The 24,250-nt window shown below is 40.3% G+C and overlaps 1 protein-coding gene across 15 annotated transcripts in view; it reads left to right on the forward strand.

Annotated features, from left to right (window-relative positions):
- The window catches only part of KALRN (kalirin RhoGEF kinase), a 690,517-nt gene extending 668,581 nt beyond the window's left edge, over positions 1-21,936 (forward strand). For 11 of the 15 annotated variants that reach the window (XM_016941780.4, XM_016941788.4, XM_024355619.3 and 8 more), the window contains 3 exons: positions 8,543-8,743; positions 12,868-13,006; positions 14,540-15,184. In XM_016941780.4, coding sequence (XP_016797269.1) covers positions 8,543-8,743; positions 12,868-13,006; positions 14,540-15,085 — 886 coding nt within the window. In that variant the 3' untranslated portion in view covers positions 15,086-15,184. Of the gene's footprint in view, positions 1-8,542; positions 8,744-12,867; positions 13,007-14,539 lie in introns of all 15 variants that reach the window. The other 4 variants (XM_016941792.4, XM_016941783.4, XM_003309956.6 and 1 more) reach the window with 1 other exon arrangement.
- The last annotated feature ends 2,314 nt before the right edge of the window (positions 21,937-24,250 follow it).

Below are 24,250 nucleotides of genomic sequence, written 5' to 3' on the forward strand. Positions count from 1 at the left end.
CAAAGGGAAGATCAATTTTCTTATCTGTTCAAAAGTAATCGATGTTTTTGTTTTAAAGTCTCTAACAGCCTGAAGCTTTTCCTCTCTCCTAAGAATAGTCCTTATATTTTCAGAAGATCTTTTCAAAATGTTGTACATTAACAGAATGGAAATAATACATGGAAATTCTTTTTCTTTTTTCTTTTTTCTTTGAGACAGGGACTCACTATGTTGCCCAGGCTTGACTGCAGTGGCATGATCACTGCTCACTGCAGTTTCGACCTTCCAGGCTCAAGTGATCCTCCCACCTCAACCTCCCAAGTAGCTGGGACTACAGGCGTGAGCCATCACAGCCAGCTAATTTTTACATTTTTTTGTAGATACGGCATTTCACCATGTTGCCCAGGGTAATCTCAAACTCCTGAGCTCAAGCAATCCACCCACCTTGGCCTCCCAAAGTACTGGGATTACAGGCGTGAGCCACCCCACCAGGCCCAAATAATACATGGAGATGTTAATGTGAGACACAGGAAAGATATCTGTGCCAGGGCTGTAGAAGTCAATCGACTTGCTTCATCACACCTAAATCTGGAATTCTGGGCCTTTGTGACTATTCTGTTAAAAGGAGTGCTCTGGTAATTAAATACTATAAAAAGCCACAGTGCAGGAAGATTCTCTCCTACAGCACATCCATAGAAGGAAAGGGCGCTTGAGTATGGCGTGTTTAACCAGGAATGAACTATACAGGCAACAATGCAGTATAGAGAAGGCAGGGGATTGTCACTGGAAATGCTGACCCATTGCCTATACCCATTGCTATATAAAAAGGTAGCAGTACCAGGCCTCCAGGTCAGATGGCAGGTTGAACACAGGCATCTATTTTCACTTCTTCCTAAACTTCATTGAAACTATAATGCAGGGTTTATTTTATTTTATTTTATTTTTTTAAGTAGGCATATAAGAATGAGGACATTGGAAGAAGAGACAAAAATAAAGTATTATTTTCACAGAAATACAGCTGTTTTTCACAGAAATTCATGTTTTTCTTCTACAGAAAAACAGATGAAAGAATGATAAATGACCTTCAAGACCTGAGTCAGTCAGTCATGGGGTCAAATGAGGGCCAGTATAATTTTTGCAGCAGAATTACCCAAAAGCTCAGGTATTAGGAGCATCAAGTACCTCTGGAAGTAGGTAAAAGGAGGATGCTAAAATTCAAAGGATTGGCTGAAATTTTTTGAGAAGTTGAGTCTCAGAAGGGAGTGAAAACTGATGTCTGTGTTCAGCCTGCCATCCTTACCTGGAGGCCTGGTCCTGCTACATTTTAGATTCTATACAGGCAACCAGTCAGCATTCCCAAGGGATAAGCGGGCTCCAAATCTGCTCCCCAGCTTCAAGTATCTGTGTGATTGTCTTTCTTCATCCAAGAAAAGACTGGTCCCTCCCTTCCTTCCTTCCTTCCTTCCTTCCTTCCCTCCTTCCTTCCTTCCTTCCTTCCTTCCCTCCCTTCCTTCCTCCCTCCCTCTTTCTCTCTCTCTCTTTCTTATTTCTTTGTTTCTTTTGTTGTCGTTGTTGTTTTAGGACAGGGTCTCACTCTGTCACCTAGGCTGGACTGCAGTGGCTCAATCATGGTTCACTGCATCCTTGACCTCCTGGGCTCAAGTGATCCTCTTAGCCTCCCAAGTAGCTGGGACTACAGACACACACCATTATGCCCAACTAACTTTTTAATGTTTCATAGAGACAAGGTCTCCCTATGTTGCCCAGGTTGGTCTCGAATTCCCAGTTTCAAGCAGTCCTCCCGCCTTGGCCTCCCAAAGTGCTGGGATTGCAGGCATAATCCACCGTGCCTGGCCTGGAGTTTTATTTTCTGGAAAGGGAAAAATGGAGCATCCCTGCCCTTGGGGACACCAGGCACAGTTGAAGGCAGTGGAACCATTCTGCAAACAGGGACAATATCAGAATGTATGCATGCTGGGTACTCAGAACCCCAGCTCTCTTCCACTGGACCTCCAGAGGTTGACAGCCAGAGTTTCACCCTCTAGGCAGAAAGCAGAGGGCTCTTTCTCTGGGAACTCTAACCAGCCCAAAAGGAAAGACTTAAAGATACTGATTATGGAGCTTTCCCAACCGAGCAGTCTCGTCAAATCACTCTGTAGTAAAGTAAAAGGTGACAGGCTTCACCCACAAGCTCAGAGCTTCTAAACATCTTTTTTCTTTTTCTTTTTTTTTTTTTTCTGAGACAGAGTCTCGCTCTGTCTCCCAGGCTGGAGTGCAGTGATGCAGTCTTGGCTCACTGCAACATCTACCTCCCAGGTTCAAGCGATTCTCCTGCCTCAGCCTCCCGAGTAGCTGGAATTACAGGTGCCTGCCACCATGCCCGGCTAATTTTTGTATTTTTAGTAGAGATGGGGTTTCTCCATGTTGGCCAGGCTGATCTCAAACTCTTGACCTCAGGTAATCCGCCTGCCTCAGCCTCCCAAACTGCTGGGATTACAGGTGTGAGCCACCGTGCCCTGCCACCAAACATGTTTTTATTCCTGAACTTTCAAAATGAGCCAACTCCCAATGCCACCCAAGATAGAGTAAGCCCACTGTAGCCTTTATCTCCCACTGATTACAACCAGAATCCCTGGACAAGATACAAAAAGCAATACCTGGGTATCAAATTAAATAATAGAGATGAGAGTGGAAAGACAAAAGACTTGGGCTGGGTGTGGTGGCTCACGCCTGTAATCCCAGCACTTTGGGAGGCTGAGGCAGGAGGATCACTTGAGCCCAGGAGTCCAAGACCAGCCTGGGCAACGTGGCGAGACTTCATCTCTACAAAAAATAAAAGAAAAAACTAGCTAGGCATGGTGGTGCACACCTGTAGTCCCAGCTACTTGGGAAGCTGAGGTGGGAGGATTGCTTGAGCCTGAGAGGTCGAGATCGCACCACTGCATTCCAGCCTGGGCAACAGAGCAAGAGCCTGTCTCAAAAAAATAAAAGGAAAGAAAGTAAAGTAAAAACTTGAAGAATGGCTAATGACAAGGAGAATAGCAGTTTCCTTCCTTCCTTCCTTCCTTCCTTCCCTGCCTCCTTCCTTCCCTCCCTCCTTCCTTCCCTTCTTCCTTCCTACCTTTTTTCTTCTTTCCTCTTTTCTCCTTTATCTCCCCAGCTTTGATACAAGTGTGGGCCAAATCAAAGAACTATGTAGCATGCACAAACAGCAAAAACTCCAAGAAAAACCCACATTTCTGGCCAAAGGACAAAGAAAAGGGAACCCTTTGAGCTGGAGAGAACAGAATAATTCATGCTTTATTTGTTTTTTTGTGTCTCCTTACTGTCACTGCTTCACCCCGAGGGCAGTCATGTGAAACTGCATGACAATGCAGGAAGCTAAACCTCTGAGGGAATCCCATCTTTCTGGCCAGACAACTTCAAAAAGGGGCACTTGGGAGATAAAGAATGCAGGGGAAATCTCAGGAGAAAGCAAAAGAAGATCTCCTAATTCTATATGAAATGACTCAAATCCTGGGCCACCTTCCAGCTGTGCATGTATGAGGCACATCCAAAGAAATATAGCAAGGCTCTGAGAACTGGACTATGACGTAAACCACTGCTGAGTGACTGTTTAGTCTCAGACTAATCTTTGTGTGGTGCTCACAAGGGGCAGACCTAAAAGCATAGTAAACACTGAAAACTGAACTGACAATAGAACCACCTCCCACAGAAGGTGAGACAGAACTTGCAGTCTGAACCTAACCAAGTTGATTGCTGACCAAAACATACAAATAAACCAAAAATCAAACTCCTCTAGAGGATTTTAACAGAATCAGTCTCACAACATAACATTTGAAATGTTTGGGATACAATCTAAAGTTGTTCAACATTACAAAAAGCAGAAAAAACTTAAAAAATTCTCGGGAAGAAAACAATCAACAGATGCCATCTCTGACATGATCCAAATATTGGAACTATCACCCAAAGACTTTAAAGTAGCAATTACAACCATCCTCTGTAAGGTAAAGGTGAATACTCTTGAAATGAATGGAAAGATAGAAGTTATTGACAGAGAAATAGAAATGATTTTTAAATTTAAATTGCATAACAAAAAATACAATATCTAAAATTTTTAAATTTACAGCATGGATTCAATAGCAGAACAAAGCTGATGGAGGAGTTGGTGAAATTGAAGAGGAAGAAATATAAATTATCTGACATGAAGAATAGAGAGAAAAAATGTTTTACAAATATTAGACATAACCCCAGGGACCTATGGAAAAATATCAAAAGGTCTGACATTCATGTCATTAGAACTCCTAAGGGAAAGAAAAAAGTGATTGGTGCAGAAAAAATTTTTGAAGAAATAACAACTGGAAATGTCCCAAATTTGGTAAAAGACACAAATTTTTAAAGAAGCTTGGTGACCTAAATAAAAAACAAACAAAAACCATGCCCAGAACACATTGCAATCAAACTGCTGAAAACAAATATATGAAAAAAAATCTTGAAAGAAACAAGAGAAAAAAACAACATATTACATTTAGGTAGAACAGTGACTCGAATGACAGCAGATTTCTCATCAGAATTCATGGAGGCAAGAAGACAGCAGAACCAACATCTTTAAAATGCTTAAAGGAAAGAGCTGGCCACCAAGAATTCTAAATCTAGCAAAAATATCCTCCAGGTGAAATGAATTGACTACTAAGAATTTCTGAACAGTTGAGGAAAATCTTTAAAATGAAAGACAGAAATCAAAACAAAAGTAGAAGAAAGGAAACAAACTATATAGCAAAAGACTTCCAAAAACTCTCATTAGTATCCTTAGATAAAAGATAATATTGAAATTATAAAACAAGAGCATAATCCTGCAATAAAAAAGAAACAAAAAATGAAAACAGAACCTTTTTTAAAATTTTATTTTTATTTATTTATTTATTTAGACAGAGTCTTGCTCTTTCACCCAGGCTGGAGTGCAGTGGCACAATCTTGGCTCACTGCAACCTCTGCCTCCCAAGTTCAAGTGATTTTTGTGCCTCAGTCTCCTGAGTAGCTGGGATTACAGGCACGCACAACCATGCCTGGCTAATTTTTGTATATTTAGTAGAAACAGGGTTTCACCATGTTGTCCAGGCTGGTCTTGAACTCTTGTCCTCAAGTGATGCACCCACCTTGGTCTCCCAAGGTGCTGGGATTACAGGCGTGAGCCACTGCACCTGACCTGAAAACCTTAATAGAAGTGTGGGAAGACAGAGTTGAGGAAATTTCCCAGAAATCTGAGCAACCGGAAAATAAATGGGAAATAGAATAGGAAAAGAAGAATTAGAGGACTAGACTAGAAGTTCCAATTTGAAAAACAGAAATTCCAGAAAGAGAGAATAGAACAAATAAAACAGAGAAGAAGGAATTGTTTCTAAAAATTAAGATATTCCCAGAATGAAAAGACATGAGTTTACTAATTGAGAGAGCACCCGAGTGCCCAACCTAATGGATGAAAGTAGATCATACTGCAGCACATAACTGTGAAATTTCTCAACACCCAGGAAAAGAGAAGAACCTACAAATTCTCCATGAGGAAAAGGGGTCATGAAGGATTAGGAATCATAATGCTTTAGACATTAGCAGTCAACATTACCAGTAACAATAGAAGTTGGAAGGCAACAGAATAATTCCTTCAAAATTGTGAATGAAAAATTTTCCCAACTGGATTATATTCAGCTAAACTCACAATCAAGTATAAAAGTAGAATAAGTACAAATTTTCAGATATGCAAGTCTGAAACAATTTATTTCCCATGCACTCTTTGTCAGAAATGATTGAAGATTGCATTCTATCACAAAAAAGGAAAAGTATTCATAGTTTACTAGAGGCTCAACTATGACTAGCATGGACATAGTGTAGTAATGTAGATACTGAATATTGATTATAATTCTATTGGGAAGACAGTGGTTGGGGATAGTAGTTATGTGGCAGGGACAGAGGGAGGAAGGAGGCTAAAATCTCATCTTCCATAGTGGGATGTCAACAGAAATAATTAAAACTGAAAAATCAAGAAGTAGTCACTCAAAGCATACTATTGAGAGTCATAGAAGTAAATATTTCAATAATCTGCTAAACTATATTAAATTGATATATTAAACTGCCTCTCAGGCCAGGCACAATGTCTCACGCCTATAAGCCCAGCACTTTGGGAGGCCAAGGTGGGCGGATCGCTTTGAGCTCAGGAATTCAAGACCAGCCTGGGCAATATGGCGAAATCCTGTCTCTACAAAAAAATACAAAAAATTAGACAGGTATGGTGGTACACGCCCATAGTCCCAGCTACTTGGGAGGCTGAGGTTGGAGGATCACTTGAGCTTGGGAGGCAGAGATTGCAGTGAGCCAAGATCATGCTACTGCACTCAAGCGTGGGTGACAGAGCAAGACTCCAGGGAAGGAAAAATGGGGATGAATTGTTTTTAAATAACAAACCTGTAAAGATAATTGACTTTTTAAACCATGGGTCTGCATAACTTTGACAACTACAAACCTTTTTCTAAAAATTAAGCTAGCAGTACCTTGAGATGGCCACTAAATTCAGGAGAGCTATCCTCAGCATTCAATTGTTTTCATTGTTTCATTTCACTCCTCTGCAAGAAGTAACTTATGATAATCAAACTCACAAAGAGAGTGCTGTTAAAACCAGAATGGCAATTTATTAATTTATGATGTGAAACAAAACTGCCATTTTTGACCAAATATTTGCTTACTGTGCCAAGAATGATATTTGGTAAATAATATATATTCAATAAATACTTGTCTAAGACTTGTTTTACTGATTAGTACATTTTTTTTTTTTTTAAAATTTTAAAGCAAAAGGATCTCACTATGTTGTCCAGGCTAGTCTCAAACTCCTGGGCTCAAGCGATCCTCCTGTCTCAGCTTCCCAAAGCACTGGGATGACAAGCATGAGCCATTGCACCTGGCCTTATTAGCACATTATTTTATGCAAATATATGATGAGAAAAAAAGTATTATTAAAAAGTTGTCTTTTGAGCACAGAGCCAGGTCAAGGAGGCAGTTAGATCATCTTCATGGTCTCCATGACACACCCATTTCTGTTGGAGGAATGGGCTGGTCTTCAGACTTTCTCTCCTCTGCTCGTGGGTTAGGACACATCATGGGCAGGGCTCGGATGGTGCTGCCTTGTCACCTCATTGACCCTCCCTTCATCTGCCCCATTGCTGACCTGTGCCCTACAGAGCTCTCTTGCCACCTTCCACAGGGCAACAGCTGTATCTGGGAACCATTCTATTTCAGGGGTGGGTAATTTTGTCAGATGCAATAATGGCAGACTGCTTATATATTTCTAAGTGTTCTTGTCGATAGGGATGTAAACTGAAGTATTTATGAGTGACATGACATTATATCTGGATTTGCTTAAAATATTCCAGGGGGGAAAAAAGCAGGGGATAGAAAAGAGATAGATGAAACAAAATTGATTAAATTGTTCATGATTATTGAAGTTGGCTGCACAGGAGATCTATTTTGCTATTTTCTTTACTTTTGTGTATATTAGAAAGTTTCCATAATAAGAAGATAACAAACATAAAATAAAATGAAACAATGGACTCTTTAAAATGTTTTTAATGAGAGCTAAGCTATGAGGACACAAAGGCATAAGAATGATACGATGGACTTTGGGGACTTGGGGGAAAGGGTGAGAAGGTGGTGAGAGATAAAAGACTACACATTGGGTACTGTGTACACTGCTTGGGTGACGGGTGCACCAAAATCTCAGAAATCACCCTCTAAAGAACATATTCATGTAACCAAACACCACCTGTTCCCCAAAAACCTATTGAAATTAAAAAAAAAAATCCAATTTGCAATGGCTTTACAGTCTGGCTTTTTCATCGTGTCATGGCCCCACAAAGAGTTAGCATTTGTGCTAGACCTTGAAGGAAGTAGAATTGGTATGTATGAGAAGGAGAAAAAAATAATAAAAATGTTTTTAAAATTATCATTGAGTAGAATTCCTCCTTCTTTAACATTATTGCTGTTTCTATTGTTGTATTTCACAGAAATACATATTCTGCCTCGAAAAGAAAACTGAACTGCCGTTGATGGTTAAAATGGCAGAGAAAAATATGGGTTTAAAAAATTACATTAGTTAGGCCAGGCAGAGTGGCTCACACCTGTAATCCCAGCGCTTTGGGAGGCCGAAGCAAGAGGCTTGAGCCTGGAAAGTTGAGGCTGAAGTGGGCCATGATCACATGACTGCACTCTAGCCTGGGTAGCAGAGCAAGACCCTGTCTCAGAAAAAAAAAAAAAAAAAGCTTTATATTACATATAAAAATATAATTTATAATGTAATTATATTATATATAATATAAAAAGTTTTTGATGTCACAAAAACCCTAAAATGCTAAAGAAGGAAAAATGGATTCTCTGAATAACATTATAATTAAAAATATAGGAGAGTAGGATTCCTAATAAGATCTATCTGACCACTTCCCACAAAACTTTACTTATCCATGAATAAAATATATCTAGTTAATTGATGAATGTTGGCAAACTCTCCCTTTTGTTTTTCCAGAGGCCGTTTCTCTATAGTAAAGAAATGCATTCACAAAGCTACCCGCAAAGATGTGGCTGTGAAATTTGTTAGCAAAAAAATGAAGAAGAAAGAACAGGCTGCCCACGAGGCTGCCCTGCTTCAGCACCTACAGCACCCCCAGTACATCACTCTCCATGACACCTATGAGTCCCCCACATCCTACATCCTGATCTTGGAACTGTAAGTACAGACGCCATCTCTCTAAAGTCGCCCGCACCATTTGGGTTAGCTTTTGCCCACAATTAATGGAAAAGACAGTTACATTTTATACAAGGTCCTATCATTTGCAAAGTGCTGCATATAACATGCACTCTCTCCCCCATTTTATAATCAATGTCATTTCCATTTCAAAGATTAAAAAATCATAATAGGAATAAGGGAAGTCCTTAAAACCAGCTCCTTAAGACTAGGAATGGAGAAGCTGGGACTTGAAACCATATCTCTCTCACTTCCATGTTTATTTTCTTTCTATTATGGACTCTTGGGCTGGGCAGGAGTTTGGGAAGAGCTTGTCGACAGTAGGCTGATTGACAGGGTGGAGTTGAAAGACAGGGCCCTGTATGTCAATTCACCACCATAGCAACTCCAGTCTACCACCCAAAAAAATTCCTTCTAGGGGAGAGCCTTACCTTCAAAACATTCCACTCATTCCAGATTTTCTAGGGACTTAGGCAACCATATACGTGACCCCTAGAATAGATGTAATAAAGCAATAATGTCCCTTTCTCCCCACCACTACCCCAGGCTAAGAAGAGACAGTATGTTCTGTGGTTTAGATAAATATCACAGAAATTAAAGAGAACAGAGTCTTTTCAGAAGTGATACAAGTAACAGAAATGTGATCAGATTGGTGCTACTGAGGCCCTTGGCCTAGACAGGAGACAGACATTTCCGCCAAAGACCGTTGCCGAGTATGGCTCCACAAGAACCCCTTTTCAGTAGAGAAGTGCCTGCATTTTCAGCTTTTCAACTACCATGTTAGTCTGGCTCTTGCGTGCTTGTTAGTCTAGGTGTGTGTGTACGGGATGTTTGAGTCAGTAACTTGTCACAAATTTATTTATGATAAAATAAGAAAGCAAAAATGCAAACAAGTTTGGCTATTTTTAAAATCAGCTGGAAAAAAAAAAAAAACCAGAGGGGACAAAACCCATGCTGCTAGCATCTGTAATCCTTTTGTGAAACTTAAACTTTATGTAGTTAAGTAGTTGGTAGTTTGTCACTTTAGACTTAACAGACTTAACAGTCTCTTTCAGAGCCTGATCTGTTTGTAGGGAACCTCCTAACTCAAAAGACATTATTCTATTGCTAGTGAACTATACTTGTCCACAGATGACAACATCTGTGCTTGTGTTCCAGTGAAAGGTATTGTCACTGTGTACCAGGTTGAGTTCAGCTGACCCAGAACTTCTGCCCGGTCAGACTTGCCGACTGCTGTTTCAAGGGAAGGTGCTGATATTGGGCTACTGTAGTGCAATGGAAAGAAGCTGCTCTTGGAATGAGGAATCTGGGCTCACGTCCCAGCTCTGTGATTTGAAGCAGAGTACTTAGTTTGCTGGAAACCCGAGTCCTCATCTGTGAAGATTGAAATTCCTCCAACTTCCCAGAGATGCTGCAGGGATTAAGTTAGATGAATAGTGGGTTGAACTAGTTTAGCAAACATTTACTGAGCACTCGCTATGCACCAACCACCATCCAGACCAGGGCCAGGGCTGGGGGAACAAAGTTATAGTTATAAGGGTAGTTTATAGGAGGCAGAGGTATAGTTTATAGGGGGAAAAGGGCTGGGCACGATGGCTCACGCCTGTAATTCTAGCACTTGGAGAGGCCGAGGTGGGCGGATCACTTGAGGTCAGGAGTTCGAGACCAGCCTCGCCAACATGGTGAAACCCCATCTCTACTAAAAGTACAAAAATTAGCTGGACATGGTGGCAGGCACCTGTAGTCCCAGCTACTCGGGAGGCTGAGGCAGGAGAATTGCTTGAACCCAGGATGTGGAGATTGCAGTGAGCCAAGATCACACCACTACACTCCAGCCTAGGCGACAGAGTGAGACTCCATCTCAAAAAAAAAAAAAAATAGGCGGAAAAGATATAGTTTTTGCCCTCGAGGAGTTACAAGTCTAATGAGGAAGACCAATAGATAGATAAATGGATGATTTTAATATAACATGATAAATACTAAGAAAGAAAAGCATGCATTGGAGAAGATTGCTGTGAGAACATAGGTGCTTGGTTGGACCTGAAGTTCAGGGAAAGTTTGTGGAGAGGCAGTGCCTGAGCTAATCCCTGTGCTGGATCTCATTATCCTGTTATGCTTATTTGGCAAATACTTATGCTGCCAATTAGGTGATGGTGGCCTCCCCTTAGATGGTCACCAGAATTGCTGGGAGAGCACTTTCTTTACCAGGCAACTGAGATTTGGATTCCCTAGTCTAGGGTAGGATGTGGGCATCTGCCTTATCCAAAAGCTCTAAAGGTGAACTTGGTGGCTAAGACTCTCTCACTTGGAGCAGTGCTGCTGTTAATTGCTCCCTTAATGACTCCAAGAAGTTCAGGGGAATACATTTAACAAGCCCAATCCTACTCCACTCTACTCTGATCACTCTTACCTCACCCTTAGCAGGGTCAGAGGAAAGCAAAAGAGGCTTGCATGGGTTCTAGCCTTTGCTCCTGTCAGGGAAAGTAGAAGACACCAGTGGGAAGGAGCAAGCTAGAGGGGAAGAGGTAAACTTGACCAGGGGGATTTCAGCTGTAACTGAAAGTCATTTCTGACTCTGCATCAGGCTCCTCTGCATGGGCATTTCCTGGGCATGTGCCTTTAACAACTCAATGTACACTAAAGAATACCTGACATTTGGTAACTCCTTGCTGTAAGAGGACAGAGGGTGGCTGAGAATAGCTACCATTTATTTAGCACTTACCTATGCTACCAATTATGCTTAAATGCTTCATCATCTCGCTTCATCATCTCACTCCATCCTTGCACAATCCTCATAATCAAATAGGTGAATAGTAATATTCACTCACTATATGATAATATTAATTCATTATATTATATTAATATAATGAATAATAATTGTTATTATTTTGTTGCTATTCTTATTCCCACTTTAAAGATGGTTCACTTTGGTGAAACCAAAACACAGAGTTCAAATAACTTGCTCCCAGCCTTCAGCAGGTAGGTAACAGAACCAGGATTCGAATCTGGGTCTGGATGGCTCCATATACCATGTTCTCAATCACAGTTCTCAAGGTTGGAAAAGTTGCCCAGAAGGCAAAGGATTCAAAAAGGGATCAAGAGCTGGGCACGCTGGCTCATGCCTGTAATCCCACCGTTTTGGGAGGCCCAGGCGGGTGGATCACTTGAGACCAGGAGTTTGAGACCAGCCTGGCCAACATGGCAAAACTCTGTCTCTACTAACAATACAAAAATTAGCTGGGTGTGATGGCACACGCCTGTAATTCCAGCTACTTGGGAAGCTGAGACACCAGAATCGCTTGAACCTGGGAGGTGGAGGTTGCAATGAGCTGAGATCATGCCACTACACTCCAGCCTGGGTGAAAGAGAGACTTTGTCTCAAAAACAAAACAAACAAACAACAACAACAACAACAAAGGTGGTGGGGTAGGGGAGGGACAGAGAATCAATAATGCAAAGAACAAACTTTGCCTACTTTCTGTTTTCCCCAACTTAAAACTGACAAAAGAAAGTAGTTTGGCTAGGCACAGTGGCCTCCTCCAGAAATCCCAGCTATGTGAGAGGCTAAAGCAAGAGGATCACTTGAGTCCAGGAGTTCGAGGCTGCAGTGAGCTATGATTGTGCCACAGCATTCCAGCCTGGGCGACACAGTGAGACTTCATCTCTAAAATTAATCTTAAAATAAAATTAAGAAGTACTTTGCAAAACACATGTGGGGCTGTTTGCAGCCACTAGGTTATGGTTAATCAGGATATTGCTGAAGTCTCTCTTGGTGAAGGCTTTCTTTACTTAGCAATCAAACCTCTTAAATGGGTGTCACAACTTTTTTGTTGTGAGCAATTTTTAGAGTTAATGAAGGAGAATGTTTCTTAAACAAGGTTATACACACTCCCTGCAGTACACCATATTTGTAAATATATTTATTTTAGTTCTGAATATTACAATAACTTTAGGCTCTAACTAAATATGCATGTGTCGCACATTTGGTCTTCATGTATAACAATAAGTATGAGAGAGCTTAGAGATCTTACTGATTTGTACATGTGTTATTTTTCTATTTCTTCATTTCAAACATATTTCCTTTGCCTTTCCCTGCCTACTTTCAGGATGGATGATGGCCGGCTCTTAGACTACCTTATGAATCACGATGAACTGATGGAGGAAAAAGTAGCTTTCTATATCCGAGACATCATGGAGGCTCTGCAGTACCTTCACAACTGCAGGGTTGCACATTTGGACATAAAGGTAATAAGAAGTGGCAACCTGCTGGGCGCAGTGGCTCACGCCTGAAATCCCAGCACTTTGGGAGGCCAAGGTGGGCAGATCACGAGGTCAGGAGATCGAGACCATCCTGGCTAACACAGTGAAACCCCGTCTCTACTAAAAATACAAAAAATACAAAAAAATTAGCCAGGCGTGGTGGTGGGCGCCTGTAGTCCCGGCAACTTGGGAGGCTGAGGCAGGAGAATGGCATGAACCTGGGAGGCGGAGCTTGCAGTGAGCCGAGATCGCACCACTGCACTCTAGCCTGGGCGACAGAGCGAGACTCCCTTCAAAAAAAAGAAGTGGCAACCTTGCAGGGAATACCTTAAATGGCCAAGTCCAACTTACCAGTCATTACTCATAAGGAATATAAATTCAAATTCATTTTATTTACTTAGAGTAGAATATTATAACTTTTTTTTATTTGAGACAGAGTCTGACTCTGTTGCCAAGGCTGAAGTGCAGTGGTGCGATCTCGGCTCGCTGCAACCTCCGCCTCCCAGGTACAAGCAATTCTCCTGCCTTAGCCTCCCGAGTAGCTGGGATTACAGGCGCTCACCACCACACCCAGCTAATTTTTGTATTTTTAGTAGAGACAGGGTTTCATCATGTTGGCCAGGCTGGTCTTGAACTCCTGACCTCAAGTGATCTGCCCGCCTTGGCCTCCCAAAGTGCTGGGATTACAGGCGTGAGCCAACACATCCATCCCATTATGACTATTTTTTTTTTTGAGATGGAGTCTCGCTCTGTCGCCCAGGCTGGAGTACAGTGGCATGATCTCAGCTCACTGCAACCTCCACCTCCCAGGTTCAAGCAATTCTCTGCCTCAGCCTCTTGAGTAGCTGGGATTACAGGCACCCACCACCACGCCTGGCTAATTTTTTTGTATTTTTAGTAGAGATGGGGTTTCAACATCTTGGCTAGGATGGTCTCGAACTCCTGACTTTGTGATCCACCCGCCTTGGCCACCCAAAGTGCTGGGATTATAGGCGGGAGCCACCGTGCCCGGCCTCCCCATTATGACTATTAAAGAGAATCTGGGTTGTCACACAATTTAAGTGTATCATCCATGAATTAATGAGAATATGCCAGAGCCACAATGACATCTGGTGTGAGAGAAGGTAGGGAAGTTCTACCTACCTAATCTAACTTCATAGAAGTAAGCCAACAAACGTCACCTTCTCTTCCATGCTTCTCAAAAAGAAGCCCCTGTTCACCAAAATGAGTAATTTATTATTTCCTTGATTCAATGCAGAAGCAATGTAGTTAAGAAAACATGATTTTCAATGTCAAACAACTTCTCTGAATTACCACCCAAACTCAAAGTGTAGTAAGATCAAAATGATAGTTTGAAGTCTCCTATGCAGTTTCCATAGTGCAGAGGGAATTTTCTGTACACCATAGGCTTTATCAAAGAATAGCATAACTGTGTTTGAATTAATGAGGTCTTTTGAGTAGTCAAAATAGAGGCCTAAACTTCCCTTCTTTTCTCCCTGTTTCCTTGGATCTCTGCAGCCTGAAAACCTGCTCATTGACCTACGGATTCCAGTGCCTCGAGTGAAGCTCATTGACTTGGAGGATGCTGTCCAGATCTCGGGTCACTTCCACATTCACCACCTGCTGGGGAACCCTGAGTTTGCTGCCCCAGAAGTCATTCAAGGCATCCCCGTCTCCCTGGGGACAGACATCTGGAGCATTGGGGTTCTGACATATGTCATGCTGAGTGGGGTCTCCCCCTTCTTGGATGAGAGCAAAGAGGAGACATGTATCAACGTATGCAGGGTGGATTTCAGCTTCCCCCATGAATACTTCTGTGGTGTGAGCAATGCTGCCAGAGATTTCATCAATGTGATCTTACAGGAAGATTTTCGGAGGCGGCCCACAGCAGCCACATGCTTGCAGCATCCATGGCTGCAGCCCCATAATGGCAGCTACTCTAAGATCCCCCTGGACACCTCCCGCCTAGCATGCTTCATAGAACGTCGCAAGCACCAGAATGACGTGCGGCCTATTCCCAATGTCAAGAGCTACATTGTCAACCGGGTGAACCAAGGGACGTAGCCATCTCCCAGCCCCTATGGTTTCACATAGACTTGCAGTGTGAACCAAAGCAAGACTGAATGTGACTGTAAATAATTCTGTTCATCATTTCACTCCGTGCAGTTCTCTGAATTGAGAGATGCACCTCTTAAACCTCGTCAGTGGTTATTCAGGGTCTGAGCAGCAGTAAAAGTCACCCTAAATCCAGGGGCTTTTCAGAAGGTCATTCTGAAGAAATAAAGAGGCAAAGGGTCACAGAAGTGTTCAGAAGAAGGGCAAAGATAAGAACAATATTAGCTGTTATGAAATTTTAACTGTATCTTCCAAAATGAGTGGTTAACTGGGCAAACCTTAAGCTCACAAGAGTATAAAAGATCTCTGGCTTTGCTGAAATTTTAAGCAAAAGGTTCTATTTAATGGAGATGTCATGTATATCAACTATTCTGGTTTAGATAACTTAGATATAGTTTCTTAATAGGATAGATACACACATACAGTATAATATATCCCATTCAGGTTTCAGAGTTTTCTAATATAGAGATATATATATTAAATCAATCACAAGTAATTTTGAGTGCTCCAGTTAAGACAGTAATTTATTTACCGAATCATTACATTGTTTTGACTAAGCACAATTAGATGACAAGTTTTTTAGAGCATTTTATAGATCTTGTATAGAAATCTTTTACCAGAACCTGTGCATTAAGAGAAAGCAATGTTGCCCTTTTGAATGAGAAAATTTTTTCTGTCAATCACAGGTTATTTGATTAAGATAGGTTCTTTCTGTATATGAAACGCTACCCGCAAATTCACTGGCAGCTCAGAATTAATCTGGAAAGAAAGCCTGCCAGGAAATAAATTCAAATACAGTATGAGCTGCGGGGATATTTTTGTGTCTACACCAGGTTTGAAATAAGTAAACAAATACAAGAGGTTCATATAAAAGGGCAAATGAAAACCTTTCCTACAGTTCCTATGAACAACGTACCAACACTTTCTGATTTCTTCTACAGCTGTAGAATACCATCTTTCAGAAAGTTGGCTGGCTTTATTTCTAACTCCTTATTGAAGCTAAGGGGTGCTTACTAAAAGGAGGCAGCCATATAGGCCTTTTAAAGGCCTGGTTCTAAGTCCTTTTTAAAGCCATGGAACAAAACCTGATACATCACCCTAACAGAGCATTAAGTTCTAACTGAGATTGCAATACCTGTCACCACGCAGCCGCTGATAGTTCTCTGAACTAAAAGGACTAATTGTACTTTGAGGCCAATGCTGCTTTCTGGTGTATATTCTCCATACAAGATTATTATTAACTGCTCTTTTTCCCTCTGGTGGAAAAAAAAATTAAACCTGGGCATTTCATGGGTTTTCTTTCTTTATTTTTGTTCATTTGTTTTCGAGGGAGGGAGCTTGTTTTTTGTGTTTGTACATGATCCACCCTTAGTTTTCTAGAATGTGTGTTGAAAATTGCGATTATACAAGTAAGATTTTAAAAATGTAACTCAAGTGTTTGTTCAAATCAGGTTTAATGGTGTTGCTTCTCTCCTATAATGGGAGAGAGAAAATTAAAATCACGCAGTACAGAAGTGCAAGAAGAGAATTTATGAAGGATGAATAGAACTACAAACCTATCTAAATGAAAAAGAAATGGTGGAAACTAAGCCTGAACTTTAACATATAAAAAACACTTATTCCCACAGAGAAAATGTAAAATTAAAAATCATCATCTTTTTTTTTCCATTGGTTTCAAAGACAACTTCCTCATTCGCCCTCCACCTCATCCCATCCAAGATTATAGATTGATAAATTAATGGAAAGTATAAGCAATAAGACTAGATAGCACTTAGTATTTTCGGGATTAACCAAATATATGGAAACCGACTCCGACTGTATTTGTTTCTTAATTTTCAAATGGCCCTGGGTCATTAAGCCTCACTCCCTCAGAGGTCTCTCGACTAACCCCTATAGTCTTCATTTGGACCTTTATGTATTTACAAACACTCTATGATACAATACATAAAAATTTAAAACATACATTAAACATGGTTACTAAAATTTTTTAAAATGTAAAACATTTAGTAAAAAAAATTTTAGTAAACATGTTTTCATTGTGTTTAAAAAATTTAAAACATATTTACTAAAAATCCTTTTAGTAAACATGTTTACTAAAACCCTTTCAATAAACATGTCTTCATTATGGTATACAGCATAAAAGAGGAAAGCCTGAGCCAGGCGCGGCGGCTCACGCCTGTGATCCCAGCACTTTGGGAGGCCGAGGCGGGTGGATCACAAGGTCAGCAGTTCGAGACCAGCCTGACTAACATGGTGAAACCCTGTCTCCACTAAAAATACAAAAAAATTATCTGGGCGTAGTGGCGGGCACTCGTAATCCCAGCGACTTGGGAGGCTGAGGCAGGAGAATCGCTTGAAACTGGAAGGCGGAGGTTGCCGTGAGCCGAGATTGCACCACTGCACTCTAGCCTGGGCAATAAGAGCAAAATTCTGTCTCAAAAAAAAAGGAAAGCCTGGCCCATAGGGTTTGTCATGGGACAAACTGTAGGCTCTGAGGATTCCCAATATCCATAAAGTCCAGCTTGGCAAGTTCTGTTCTGTCCACTGTGGATGACCTGAATCAAGATCCCCCTGCTGAGCCATTCTGAGTTTTTATAACAAGTTGAGTTTCTGCTTGAGAAGGCCAGGGCCCAGAACAATGGTGTGCAGACCACGGCAGGTGGGGGACAAGGAGGGTATTTTTGAAATTATGTTATGGGGGCAGTTGACAGAATGTTAGACAGACCCCAAGCTTTCATATCAGCTTTTACAACAGAGTTGGGAGGATCCAGATGTGGGGTTGCATGGAATTCCCCCAAGTACACATATTTGGGAAGTGAGAAGACAGGAAAGGAGGGACCTAGAAATGAAAAGTAGGATGATTTTGTTAACTGGAGCCAAGGTACAATCATTAGACTAGAATGAACTTAATAGAGGCCCCAAGAGAAAGGGGGTATATTTTATACAGTTTGATAACGGAGGGAAACTAACAGGGAGGCTCCCTGTCTGCAAAGCTCCTGGTCCCTCCCAACAGAGATAAGAGAGTAGTCTTGGTTCAAGAGTTCTCCACAGCAAGTTGGAAATAACAAGGAATCCCAGATGATGATGAGCCTGGGGAATGTACTTTAGGTTGCTCTGAGGGCAACCGTGCTTAGGGAAGAAGGATCAGGGGCCACTCTTGTTCCTGTTTTGGTGGAGAGATTTATTACTTGGTAGTAAAGAAGAGAGGAGGGAAGAGAAAATGGTCCATTGCTATTATTATGATGGTAGTTCACAGTGGGAGTGAACTTTCAGCTGAAATGGGAAAAACAAACAATGGTCAAGGTCACAAGTTTCTTGCTTGGCTTATATTCATTGCATAGGGTTTTGAGCTTTTTGTTTTGTTTTGTTTTGTAAGGGTGGGATACAGACAGAATGAAAAGATCAGGGACAACCCATAATAACTTTTAAGAAGTATTAATATAATGATTTCCTACATCTTTTACATTTGTTTCAAATTAAATAGATATGTATCCACTTATAGCTGAATGTGGTAAAATTTTTAAGAAAAAAAATGGTAATGTTGGAGATATCCTTCAGGTCTCTCTCAGCCATAAACAATGTAAGGGGGAGTAGAGGAAGCAGAGGAGAAAGCTAGCTTCACTGCTTTGTGGTCCACAAAGCCTTTATAAATAGTAGTGCCTTTCAGAGGGGAGGATGGGAGATAAAGAAGTTCATTGCATTTAGATGTGCTGATATTGCAGCATTTTTTCTTTACTTTAAAATATCTTGTAAATGAAAACATCTGAATATAGGGGTGGGACCAGGAATGAGTTTCAACCTCAGCTATTCCTGATTCATCTTTTCTTACAGAAAGTCTTTGTTTTTCCTTCCCCAAATGTCCCCATTGGTAAAATGGGAGTTGGGGGATGGGGAAGGAGGGAGGACATTAATCTTACAGGAATGTTGAGAAATAACCTTGGTGGGGACATCTATAAAATACTTTGATTTTTTTTTAAGTGCTACACACTGCCAGTGCTAAGAATTTTATTGATAGTAACTTTGAACATTCCAGGTTTTCAATATTCACGTCTTTAGATACCCATTATAAACTCATGAGATTAAATTCTGTAAATTGCTTTCAGTTGGAAGTATCAGGTGCTCTTTGTCTAAATGTTATTTGGTCTTAGCCTATAATTTCAATCATTTAAGAGCTTGTCTACCGAAAAGGGTTAGGAGAGCTGATGAAGTCTTATGTCCATAAGTCGTTTTCTCCAGTATTTCTTATGGCAGATGCGAAGAGTAAAATGCCCTCGAAAGCAACTGCTACCTTCCTTCTCAAGCTTTATGCTCTGGAAAAAAGGACAGAGAAGAACCCAACAACCACTTTCTTCACTTGGGAGGGCAGAAGTGAGAAGAAAACATCTTCTCATACCACAATTTATTTTTCACAGCCTCACAGGAATCTAAGAGACAAATTAAATGCACAGGCAAATTAAATGCATAGAAATGAATTGGACTGCTCATTTTTGGAGGACAAACCTTGAATCTTTTTTTTTTTTAGGTGGTTAGGTCTTTTAGGAGTTGCATATTTGCTATCCCATAACCTCCATGATTAGAGCCCACGAGTTAGGCATTACTTTTTTCTTGCCTCTGTGGAAGAGCATGGCAATTTAGATTTGTGAGAATATGAGGGAGCAAATATGATATAAACTAAATTTTGCATTAACTAAAACTTTGTCCCATGCATTTAATACAGGAGGAAATAATTTTGTACATAAGAGGTCTTTGTAGTAGGGCAAAGTTCAAACTCACCATGTCCTTATTCAGTGTGGTCAATGAATTGTGCTGGATGAGTTTTGAGGAATGTAGACCTTCTTCCTTTCTCTCCTGGGTCGCACCTCTGTGGAGTCTGGGTTAGACAAACGCAATATGTGACCTTTCAGTGAATTTATTTATAAAACTGCACCTTGATTTTTCTTCACTATTTAAAGCCTAGGGATGATTTGATGATGAATGATTAAACCCATGGTGGGCTTAGAGACAACAGAGCTCACACACGCTCCATCAAGAAAAGGAAAGCTACTATGTTAATATTTATTTTCTAAAAATATTAAGGCTCTCAGTTGTTTCATTAATTCTAAAGGGTTAAAAAGGGCTGAAATTTGTTTATAGCACTAAATGTTTTTAATAGGAAATTTACTCACATAAAAAATTTAAGCAGAAGTAGTAGAATACAGATTATCATAAAACATATTTTCTATGAAAGGCATTTCTTCCTCATCTTCAATAAATATGAAGAAGTTAGAGGAGAGGAAAAAGCAATCACTCTAAGACAACTTTTTGTCTTTGAGGGACATTATGATAAGCCTGAAATTAATACGCACAGGCTATTGCATTTTTCTGTGAGAAATGTGCCCCTTTGCTGTGAGATTCTAAAATGTGTTCAGATTTAGTTTTTATTCAAATGATCAAGATAACGCATTAGTTAGATAACTGCTATTTCAGATAGTGAGGTTAGCTGAGAAAAGGAAGCATGGTAGAAGAAATGCAAATAACAATTCTTGGAATGCCAACTCCTGAGGCTTAGTTTAACCAAGCTAATTTGTTGGCCCAGGGATGGCCATCATATGAGTTTCCATCAATACCTGACTTCCATCAAAAACTGAATCCATGTTCTGGAGTATTACAGAGACTGTTACTATGACCTCAAAGACTGTGGCTACGAATCTGAAGTTAACAAGACATACATCTTCTCTTACTAACTTAAGCCATATCTGTCAACTCTATGTTTGATTTTTCTGACCCTGGTGCTTTTACTTCTGTTTCTGCCAAACTTCAGCCTACTCTATGGGGAAGGTGAGTAAAACTAGTAGTTAGAACAAATATGAAGACTAAAAAAAACTAAACATACTCTTCATAATGAGATCCTGTTCAGAGAACAGTAGTGATCAAAGTGCAAACTGTTGGAAAATACGGATATATGTACATCTGTACATGTATATAGTGTATAATATGTATGTATATGTTATTGCTCATATGCAGAAATCTATCCATTTGCAGACAGCCCAGGTGGGTCAATTTTTCTAATGGAAAACCATTTAGGGCCATTCAAAACCATTAGGGCTAATTTGTGGAGACGAATTCTACTCATTCTGGAATTAATTTGCTGTCTTTTGACATCCACAAAGCCAAACTAACAAAGTGTGAAACATAAAGGGGCCATCATTTAGTTTATTCTGTTTATCTGGACTTATAACTATCTTTATATTTGAACTATTAATAGTTGATTTGCAAACTGTATTGGCATCTCTTGGTTTTGAGTGACCCCTGCCCCCCTCAAGTCTTTTGAGAATTTGGAGTGGGCTTCACTGGCCATTCAGACAAAGGGCCTTATTCATAAGTGGACAGGTTTCCCCATAGGGACCATCACACATATACATATAAGTACATACTTCCATCAGGCTTGTAACAATTGATTTAAAATCACTCCACAGTATTGATAAATAGCTCTATATTTTCAAGGTGCAGAAGAATTCCACAGCCTTAATTATTTCAGTGTCTTGCTGGTCTGCCTTAAGTGTATCTTCTGGGTTTTTGGTTATTTTATTATTTTTAAATTTTTCTGCTGTTGTTCATTTTGTATGCACACAATGTCGTTTTGTAAAGGTAGGTTGTAAATATTTTATTTGTAAGTCAAAATCACTCATGTGTAATGTTGTAAAGTGATGACCTGCTGTCTTGTTACTGCTACAGTAAATGTTATAAGTTATGGATGAAACTTCAAAATGTACATCTCACATGTTATGCATTCCTATAAATATACTATACTAAAGATACTATATGGTTGTCTCTTTTTTCCTAATTAAACCTTTGTTCAAAGAAAAGAGTAATTTTTTTTCTTTCTCCAAATATATGAAAGACTTTGAAAAGGTAAAAATATCACAGGATTATTACAACATGTTTGGACCAGGATTTTAGAGAGAAAGCAACAATTTTGTGCCCTAGAGTATTCTAAGGCATTTACCCAAAAATGCTAAGGAAACCTCAGGGCAAGGTGTGGTGGCTAGCACCTGTAAATCCTAACACTTTGAAAGGCCAAAGTGGAAGGATCTCTTGAGCCCAGGAGTTTGACACCAGCCTGGACAAAATAAGGAGACACCCACGTCCCCCTAACCCCCCACATATTAAAAAATTGTTTTAAAAATATTAACTGAGTGTGTTGGTGCATGCCTGTGGGCCCATCTACTTGGGAGGCTGAGGTGGAAGCATCATCTGAACCCGGGAGGTAGAAGCTACAGTGAGCTGTGATTATGCTACCTCACTCTAGCCTGGGCAACAAAGTGAGACCAGATCCTATCTCAAAAAAAAAAAAAAAAAAAAAGCCTCAGGTTGTTGTTAATTTCATACTGGTATTTCAGGTGATAATGTTGTTAGACTATTTGGAGGGTATTTCGGGCTGGATCTCACAAGTTTATACATTCTGGTGTGGACTCCAGCAATTTGGGTTAGCCTATGCAGATATGATCAGGCTTTGAAAGTTTAAATGTGCCACCCAAGTGCAAATGAGGCTGATTCATGGTATACTGTCAATTAGCCAGAGTGTTAAAGTGTTTTGATTAGCTTATTTTGCCAAGAAAACAAAAACATGTTTTAACATTTGGCTTCTATTTCATTAAGATTTTATTGCATTTATTTGTAATGAGAAACACTTGTCAAAAGCATGGGCTCTTCACGTTGGCTCATCAGCACAATCTCCTGAGAAAATATAGATAATAAAGAATATTAGAAATGAAATCAGAATCAGGTTTATGAGTTAAAATCATAAGCCCATTATGGGCTTTTTTTAAATCTAGAATTTGTATGTATTTTAGCACCTATATAGCTTATGAAGCCCATTTGTAATTAATATTTCATTTAATCCCAACAAATTCTTATGAAGTAAGTTATTTTACTTGGATTAGAGAAAACTGAGTCACAGAATCTAGGTGATTGTTCAAGGTCACTGAGACATTCACTGGAAGATAACTTTTTTTTTTTTTTTTTTGGCACAGGGTCTCACTCTGTCACTCAGGCTGGACTGCAGTGGCATGATCACAGTTCACTGTGGCCTCAACCTCCCAGGCTCAAGTGATATTCCTGCCTCAGCCTCCCCAGTAGCTGGGACCACAAGTGTGTGCCATGATGTCTGGCTAATTTTTTTTATTTTTTGAAGAGACAGAGTCTCGTCATGTTACCCAGGCTGGTCTCAAACTCCTGGGCTTCCCATCTCTGCCTCCCAAAGTGCTGGGATTGCAGGCATGAGCCACTGACCTGGCCCTAGAACATAACTTAAAATAAATGTGTATGTGTGTGTTTCAGTGTCTCTGTGTGTGTATAGTGTAGGTCAAACCATAATAAATAATTAAATAACAGTACCTCAGCCTGTATTTTTTTGAAGGGGAGTGGTTCAGAGGAATCACCAATATAGTTATGGAATATTAGCAAAAGCCCTAATGCAAATGATAATCAGAACGCCACAAGCTCAGTCTAAAATAGATATCAGAGTAGAATATAGAAGGGATTCAGTAAGCAATATAGAGCTAGGTCCATGAAAAGGCTCTAGATTGAACTACTGCATGAAATTTTACATTCATGGAAACTCTTTAGGGTAAATACCTAAAATAGTAAGACTAAATATTGGTTAAAGCCAAGATCCTTTACCCAGCCTAAGTAAATGAAATGGAGAACACAAAATGAATTGGTACAATCTATGTTCCTCTGCTTTTTTTTTTGTTGTTGTTGTTGTTTGTTTGTTGTTGTTGAGACAGGGTCTCTGTTGCCCAGGCTGGAGTGTAGTGGCATGATCTTGGCTCACTGCAACCTCCACCCCCTCGGGGTTCAAACAATTCTCCTGCCTCAGCCTCCCAAGTAGCTGGGACTATAGGCATGTGCTACTATGCCCGGCTAATTTTTGTATTTTTTGGTAGAGACGGGGTTTCATCATGTTGACTGGGCTGGTCTCGAACTCTCAACCTCAGGTGATCCACTTCCCTCGGCCTCCCAAAGTACTGGGATTACAGGCATGAGCCACCACACTCAGCTCTACCAACTTTTTATCAAGTGTTTTTGAGTGAACTATCTTATTGAATCTTCATAGTGATTTTTGGAGAAAGT

Source organism: Pan troglodytes, chromosome 2 (genome assembly GCF_028858775.2).
Source record: "Pan troglodytes isolate AG18354 chromosome 2, NHGRI_mPanTro3-v2.0_pri, whole genome shotgun sequence".
NCBI lineage: Eukaryota > Metazoa > Chordata > Mammalia > Primates > Hominidae > Pan > Pan troglodytes.